We start from the raw sequence: 8,688 nt of genomic DNA on the forward strand, positions 1-8,688 counted from the left end.
TTTGAAAATCAATTAATACAACTCTTATCGTTTTTAGTTCCACAAAGCTGCAATGCATTCTGTAGATACCTTTTTACTGGCTCTTATTGTATGTTTACTTTTCGAATCACCTATTCATGCTTTGGAAAGGATACTCTTGAAGACATTCAACAAACCATCTCAACCAAAGAGAAACACCTCATCACCAAGCACATCTGAAGAACAGATAGCGTAGTAGTTATAAATTAAGAAAAAGCAATTTGGTGATTTTTACACAAATTCGGGTGATAGTTCTTTGGTCCTATGTATAGATATAATAACTTTACGAATAGTCTAGTATTCAAGATTCCCAAAAAAAGATAACATGAGAAACCAAGAACGGAACTTATGAGATTGATTCAAAAAATAAGGAAATTGCTTCAAAAAACAAAAAGATAAAAAAGATGTTTACATAATTAATAAGTTATTGTGATCCTTGCCTTGTTGTTGTGAGTGTGAGTCTGAAGAGTAATTTTTCTATAAAATTGAATCAAAGTTCTTAATTATTATATTTATTTAAGATTTATTTTTTTGATTAAGGTTAAGAACGAGCGAGTGAGTCATAACTTGTTTTATTTTATTTTATTTTATTATATTTTTACTCATTTTTTAAACTTTTGTAAATACAATAATAGAATTAATATTTTTATATTAAAAGTGTTAAAAGTGAATTGGTTTTAATGTCTTTTTTTTAATTTTTAATTGATTAGCGAAAAAAATTATTCATCATCTTTTGTCGTTGGACGTCGTCGTCTTCGAAAGCCCTCATCGGTAGGGGAAGGTGTTTCAATTTTTGTTTCAATTGGTGGTTGTGGTGATTGAGTTGGAGAAGGTGTTGGTGATGGGTTTGATTCGGTATCTGGTGAATTGGGTCTACGAATTATTTCATCTTCTTCGGCGATTTCTTCTTCGTCTTCGTCTTCTTCTTCTTCAATTTCGATTTCTTCTTCTGGTTCGGATTTTTCTTCTATTTCGGGTTCAGGTTCGGGTGAGGAGTTTCTAAAGAGAGAATACATAAAGAAATCTTAAGAATTCAAAATGGTAACTGTGGCGTATACGCACTATTTTTTGAAAATCTTCCTAAGTTATTAAAAAAAGATACCATTTCAAAAAAACTTAACTTACATTATGCTTGTTTCGACAACTGCTCCAGATCCATTGACCAAATGTGAATTGAATCTAACAACATATTCGTGCTCCTTCTCATCTGAATCAACAGTATTCCAATGATCATCTTCATCTGGTGGTTCAGGGGTTTCATTTCCTTCTGGTTTTGGACCATCGGAGCTCATATCAACTACTGCCTCGGATATCTCCTCTGATTGATCTAATTCAACTTCATCGTGAGAATCTGATTCATGCAGCGGTTTTTCGGTGAATAATTTTTTTATAATGATCAATCGTACATTTTGAAAAGGTACGTCAATTAGGAACGCAAGAAAAGTTGAACACAAAACAATAGTAGCCAATTCTGCGACATTAACCTTAAAGAGAACACACGATGAGTTATAACAATTAAATTAAGGAAGCATAAGAAGTTTACTTTACCAAATCACTGATGTGGTATTTGTTGGAATCTTTGACTCCGGCAACGGTATAAAGTACTACAGTATAGCTAACCAATTGCATAGGGAATGAGATTCGACTCAGGAACAGCACCGGTTTGGATGTTAGAAAAGTTGAAATTACGAATCCCTCTTTGGGTGTCATGAAAACTATCCATATAATCGCCAATCCCAGAATCAATGGTGACCACGAAGCATAAGATGCAGCTTCAGAGGAATTATAAATAAAGTCTGAACGCATCCCAGATGAAGGATACCAAAAACACCATCCAATGCTGAAAACTGCAGTCAGCCATCCAATGTTCGTTAGGCCGGGTGGAATTTCAAGGTTCCCTTCGGTAAAACGATGTAAAATTCCACCTCCGATTCCGAGTAGATACGGAGTGGCACGAGCAATGGGTGATGAGTAAAGGATATTGGCAGTTCGATAGAATTTACTGACACTGTTAAAAGTGAAAGAAAAAGTATATAAGAAAAGTCTCTTGGGCAATTCAAGCACCTACTCACTTCATTCCATGGAACATGATTGCCGATAGGTGTTCCAAATTGGTTCTGGAAAATCTTGCAGCAACTGACATTGCTTGGAAGGCTCCATAGGCAAAGAATCCCGCATCAGCGTCGGTATAATATAGCCAGACTATCAAAGGTCCAAGCATATAAAGTTGCAACTCCAATGCCAATTGAATTGTGATTGGAGAACACTGTTTTAAATGGAAAATCATGTTAATAAATCATTAATCGACTTTTTCAACTCACAGTCTCTTCAAAATCGATTGCATTTTGAGTGCCAAACAATACCCTCCACATATTGTGTTCACATAGTCTTGCATTCTGTCCAATAAGTTTATTCCATAAAGGACCAGAACCTAGATGTGGAAGTATCCAGGTTTGAAAGAACAGAACAGCATAGATCGTCGGTAAATATCTTAAAACCTTCGCTAGCACTCTCTTGATAACTCCAATGTAGGTTTTGCATTCCATTTCTTCGGAGAGTTGATAGCCTGACAGAAATCCACTTATGATCAAAAGTATATCGGTATAGATCATTGGTGATCGGAATACCACGCTAAAAGGCTGATCGACTGTTCGAACCAATTTATCTCGATTTGTTATTGGCAAATGACCAATCATCATGTATTTAAGGCAGACATAGAGCATAAAAGTCGAAAGGATTTTCAAGAGATGGAATATTGGAAATTGCATGTCAAGTCGTTCTTCTGACAAAAGCTCACACAGTGATCGTTTGGGGGAGAAGGAATGAAATATTTCCTTTGCAATCGCAGGATTGGACGTTTCGTCTTGTTCAGCTTCTTGTTCGACATCGGTGACGGGTTCGGCAGGTGTTTCGGATTCTGGTTCAAGCACTGATGTAGGTTCTGTTTCATCTGGTTTGGTTTCTTCTGCTGTTTCGTCTGTTGATGATTTGAAAAGGCCACTTAGATATGTTGAGACTTTTAGCCAATTTTCGGAAATATAAGCGGCAGCAGATATCAACCAAAATGCAGCCAAGTAGCACCTAAGAAAAGGAAGGAATATAAATGACCACCGAAAGAAGTCTTCAAGAATGTGGACTTACACAGCAAAGGCAAACTTATCGTCCTTCTTGAATAGTTTGGTTATACGTTTGCTGGTCTTCACAAAACAATCGTTTTCCGAAACTTCCACACGAAATTCAACGCCAGTATTATTGTACGGCTTTAGATTTGTTTCTATCATGTCTTGGACAACACTTGCCGAGCAGGCATTAGGAATACACACACCCCAATTAGCGATAGCATATCGTGGAATAAAATGACTTGGCTAGAAAAAAAATGACATTCTTCAAATAAATTAACTAATTTGAATGATTGGAAAAAATTACGTTTCCTAAATGACTCCTCCAGAGACCTCTACCATGAGCCAAATGCAATGGAACCTTGAGCTCGTCGACTTTCCCTTGGGTTTCAATGTGGGCTAAGCAATATTTTCCTCGAATCCGCAGTGATATATCAGAAGTGACCTTGACCAAAGTTTTGGCATGGGTGCACATTTCGAAATCACCAAGTTGGTTGATATTTCCTCGTAAAAGTCCCGATGTGATTTTTCCCGTTGAATCAAGCACTAGGAAGGAGGATGGGATATAAAAATACATTATGCAACATACAACAGAAAAACACTCACTTTGTAGTGTCCAAAACTTATTGCCGCGTAATTGGCGATGAAAAATCTGCATCTGCTGCTTGCATTCAATATCACTAACATGTGACGCGTTGACAACAAATCCTGGCACAGTGTGCAGCAACGATTCGAAGTGATCCTGACTCATTGGCTCTGCTCCAGAAGCATAACGATGCGAAGAATCTTCACTCCTAGGCAACGAGATCTTCTTCTCGGGTTTTCCAATGGGGAAGAGTGAGTTGAATGGCCAGCGATTCAAATACGACATCCAATCGATACCAGTATCAGCAGGTTTTGGTTCAGGGGCGGGTTTTTTGAACATTCTACTAAACGATTGAATCCAATCGATTATACCATTTGATTTATCTGCCGGTGGCGGAGGTGGAGGTGGAGCCTTAGCAGGTGCATCATTCCACCATCCTCCGAATAGTCCACCAAACAGGGAAGAGAAGAATCCCTTTTCCGAATCCTTGCTACTTGTTTTCTTCTCTTTCACATAGTCCTCTCCATATTCGTCTACACTTGCTCTCTGAGAAGTGGGTTTTACTTTGGTTCCATCTAGCTTACGAGCTCTTTCGAATTTAAACTCATCATCCGAATCGTCATCTTCCTCCTCGTCATCACTTCCTCCACCACCATTTTCTTCTTCCTCCTCCTCGTCCTCTTCTTCAGGCAGAGCTACACGCACCAATTTCCGGAATTCGAATTTTCGTGGAGCCTTCGCACGAACAGCTCTAACCGCCTCCCTAGGATCTGTGTCATCGTCATCGTCGGTTTTTGCACCAAATCCATGCGACAAAAGTGGACAAACGAGCAGAACTACAAGAATCGCCAAACAGAGGCACTTTTTCGATGATGTAAACATCGATTTTCGACCAAAATCTTTGATTTCGAGAAATGCCAGCGACAGTACAAACTTCAGAAGAACAAATAATAAAAGAAACCAAAACACTCCAGTATTTAACGGTATTAGAAGTTAAAAACTACTTTTCTATTTGTCGAAATTCGTTTTCTTACGGTAAAGAAAAAAATCTTTTCGAAAACACTCACACCGAGACCAAAGAAGGAAGAAATTTTTGTCAAATTTTTATATGCAAATGGTCAAAAAGAAAAAATACTACTTATGAAAAACTAGAAAAGAAAAATTTTAAATTTGCGGAAAAATACATGTTCTGCCTATGGTCGCGTTTTCTCGTTAACTGAGACTTTTTGAGAGCTAAAAATTTGCTCTCGAGAGAGGCTATGATCGGTTGTTGGCTAATTTTAGAATAGCGTCCTAACCAAACGTGTATTTTGGGTTTCCAGCTGTTTTACAAAAACACACTTTTTGATTTTTTGTTATTCAAAAAAAGAAATAAAACAAAAATATTAAAAAGAGCGGTGAACGTGAATCGCATGAGCATAACAGAAAACTATACAAATTATTTAAATTGTGTTGTTTGTTTTGGTTCTGTGCTAATATATAGCAAACGGAACACTTTGGTAAACGGGAGACGTTTTTGAAATAGAAAACTGTTTGGGATGGTTTTTGAAAGAGGCAATACTGCAAAAAAAAATATTGTTTTAGAAAATGGTCACTTTTGACTCGAAAACAATTCCCTTGAAATATTCCATCTTTGTAATGTTGGGAGCATGAATGATTATCAGTGTGGGTCGCATATCAGATTGTTTTGATTTCCAAAATCAATTGAACCTCATAAGTATAACATTCACAAGTGATATAATATAAAATCAGTAAAATTAAACAAATGGTGATAATATTTTTTAAATTCAAAATTGAAAGTACAGTGGCTCCCACGTCTAATCGGACACATAAAATATAAATTTTCGCAATGCATTTTCTCCAAGCAACAGCAACAACATTATAACCATTTTATACGACATTAAAACACATTTTTATTTTTCATAAGCCAAAATTGCACTTCAAGCCATTAAACAGTAAATTCATATTGAAAACAAACGGAACTTTATAGTTAAACACCACACACATATTCGGACACTTTATATTTAGTACTTAGTTGTACTTCCATAATCGCTTTCTAAAGGCTTCTATGTATTGAAGAGTCAAGCTTTTAACATACTTCAGGACTTATTTTTTGCCATTTCTCCTTAAGGTTATGCCTTACAGTGGCCCGAGTGTGCTTATGGGAAAATGTTTAATTTATATTTCACACATTCCTCCATCTTAACAAATATTGTGTTATGTCAAATGGTTAACTAATAATGCACAAATAAGTTCCGCCTTATTCCAAGAAGTCGTGTCTTGTGTTGTATGTTCAATAACGATCTGAAGTCTTTCATTTCTAGTTAAATTTATTTTTTTCCACGGCTGCACGGCCGCTTCATTTGTTATGGCTGAAACACAAACACGCTTCAGCTTCGGCTTCGTCTGCGTTACGTTGGGACTGCTTCGAGGTTGCTTTGAATTACACTTCCAATATGACATTTCTAAATGGCACTTCTGTAATTAGCAGCTGTTATTTTTTCTCTAAATAAAAAAATATGAGATTTGAAATCGAAAAAATTAAATTTATCGCGGAAGTTGCTTAGAAAGCCTATAATAAAGAAATGGAAATCCCTCCAAAAGCAGATATATTTCGTTTGTTGACTTTTTTACAGCTGTTGAGCTGTCAGACAACGCAAATTTGAACTAAAGCTTCCGTTTAGCGTCACATTACGTTATTTCCTTACGACTGTCAAATGAAACGTGAGGTACAAGCTTCATTGCGATAGCATGCATTGAATTCCTATGGCTGAACTCGTAAACGTCAGGCGAAACTGAAGCTGAAGCTTGTACCCACGATAGGCTCTGTAAGCTACTTCCGCGATAAATTCAATTTTTTTTAATTTAAAAATTCATATATTTTACTGCATGAAAAATCAAAACAAACTTTTAAGAAAAATAACAGCTGCTAAAGACAGAAGTGTCGTTTTAGAAGTGTCATATTAAAACAAAAACTGAAAAAAATATTTGTCACCTCAAATATTTTACGAGTAAACAAAGTGACATTACCTCCAAAATAATTGTATGCAATGAAGAATAACGCCTTTGATCTCTGGTAAAATTAAAAAAAAAAAGAAAAACTTAAGAAAAAACAAAAGTTAATACGAATTTATTTTCGACTCAAATATTTTTGCAATTCAAGATATTGATTGCATTTAAAGTAATTGCATCTTTTAAAAAAATATTGCTTTTAAAATCTATTTAATATTTTTTAAAAATCTAACAACAATATTAAAAAAAAAAAAAACTCCTCAAAATTGGTAAAAACGGACGTTCGAATTGACAGTTAAAGGCATTGGCTCTAAAATTATTCCATTTTATGCGAAATTTTGTTCTTAACATAAGATAAAGTGTTTTTTAAATCGGTATTTTGTTTTATAAGAATTAAAAACTTTTTAAACATTGCTAACAAAATCGGTAAAAACAATTTTCCGACTGAAAATGTCGGGTACAAAATAAAACAAAGAAATATTTTGACTTCAGTTCTTCAATCAAACAAAATGTCATTAAAAATCCATAGACGGGCACGGTAGTTAGTGTGGGTCGCATACCAGACTTTTTTTTTTAATTTGTAGTTGAAATTTTGTAATGTCAATTTTCAGACATTTTTAAATCTTTAACCCTAGAAAGATAATCATATTTTTTAGTGCGTGAATGATAATCATACGTCTTAGAGACGTATAACACTTATTAAGCGCGTTTAAAGATGACAATTGATTTTTCATCATTATTTTGTATTTTAATTCATTTTATTTGGGTTGTTTTAAGTAAAATGAATTAATAATTAAGTACAAAAGAAGTAAAATTTGAGCAAAATTTATAAAAAATCTGAACCACCTTTGAAAACAGAACGAACAAAATTCTTTATTTTTTAAAGAAACCTTTGAGTTGACTTTGAGTCCTAATATTTGGTAAATTAGTTCATTGAGGGGTAAGCTAACTATAAAAAATAGTTTTAGTAATTTTTGAGAAAAAAAGTTTTTTCCCCATATACTTTTGTTCAGTGCACAAAAGTTTGATAAAAGATAATCATACGTCTCCCAGACGTATAACATAGTCATTACTGGCCCTAATGCATCTTCAGCGTGAATTTTAAGATGCACCATGCAAGCTCTGACCTAGTCCTGAGCAAATATAAAAAACTAATGTAATACGGCTTATAATTGAAAAGATATAACAATTTTTTCATGCGCCATACGTCCCGCAGACGTAGATTATCTTTCTAGGGTTAAATATCTTTTAATTTGTAGAAATAAAATAATCGGCCCTATAGCGATGTATCTGTTTGGAGCTGCGGATTCTCCGATTTTATGTTTTGGAGGATTTTTGTTTATTCTAAAACTAAACATTTCAGAATTTTTCACAGGCTTTTTAAAAAACACCCAGACGAAATGCATTGAAAAGCGAGCAATTGCAAGTTTTTTTTAAATGTTTGAAAGATAACCGCAAGTATTTTTCGAATTTCTCCGATACAATCTCCTTGTAGGACAAAAGAAACTAAAAAAGAGATACAGGTATATACATAGATTCCCAAAATCGCGATCTAAATTGAACATGGAATGAAATTGTTTTCGATCGATTTCATAACTTCTAATACTTTTCGAATTCACTTTAATTGAAATTAAAGCCATGATTTGTAAAAATTCATATGTTTTTTTATTTGATCTGGAGCTTCTTAATAACCGACAGTATGGCTTTCGTAGCAATATTTCCACTGGTGATCTCATGGTTCATCTCACCGAACAGTGGAGCAAATCTTTACATCGCTTTGGAGAAAGTAAGATTATTGCACTTGATATTTGAAAAGCATTTGATAGGGTTTGGCATCAGTCTCTCGTATCGAAAATGCGTGCTTTAGGTTTTCATGAATCCCTAATCTTTGGATTAGTAATTACCTTTCGGATCGTTCAATACAAGTTGTATTGGATGGATTCAAGTCTGAAA

General features: G+C 34.8%; 2 protein-coding genes across 2 annotated transcripts in view; one reads left to right on the top strand and one right to left on the bottom strand.

Moving 5' to 3' along the window:
• Nucleotides 1–689, top strand: part of LOC129947742 (nose resistant to fluoxetine protein 6-like) — a 52,639-nt gene extending 51,950 nt beyond the window's left edge. The window contains exon 10 of the mRNA XM_056058415.1: nt 38–689. Within this exon, the coding sequence (XP_055914390.1) occupies nt 38–214 (177 nt within the window). The 3' untranslated portion in view covers nt 215–689. The remainder of the gene's footprint in view (nt 1–37) is intronic.
• LOC129947740 (uncharacterized) lies at nt 586–4,941 on the bottom strand. The gene is made up of 8 exons (XM_056058413.1): nt 3,744–4,941; nt 3,445–3,683; nt 3,160–3,383; nt 2,340–3,099; nt 2,091–2,284; nt 1,567–2,026; nt 1,144–1,502; nt 586–1,017 (listed from the first exon to the last, which is right to left on the bottom strand). The coding sequence occupies exons 1-8, from the start codon at nt 4,603–4,605 to the stop codon at nt 738–740; spliced, it is 3,378 nt and encodes a 1,125-aa protein (XP_055914388.1). The 5' UTR covers nt 4,606–4,941; the 3' UTR covers nt 586–737.
• Nucleotides 4,942–8,688: the final 3,747 nt, after the last annotated feature.

This window comes from Eupeodes corollae, chromosome 2 (assembly GCF_945859685.1).
Source record: "Eupeodes corollae chromosome 2, idEupCoro1.1, whole genome shotgun sequence".
In the NCBI taxonomy this organism is placed as follows: domain Eukaryota; kingdom Metazoa; phylum Arthropoda; class Insecta; order Diptera; family Syrphidae; genus Eupeodes; species Eupeodes corollae.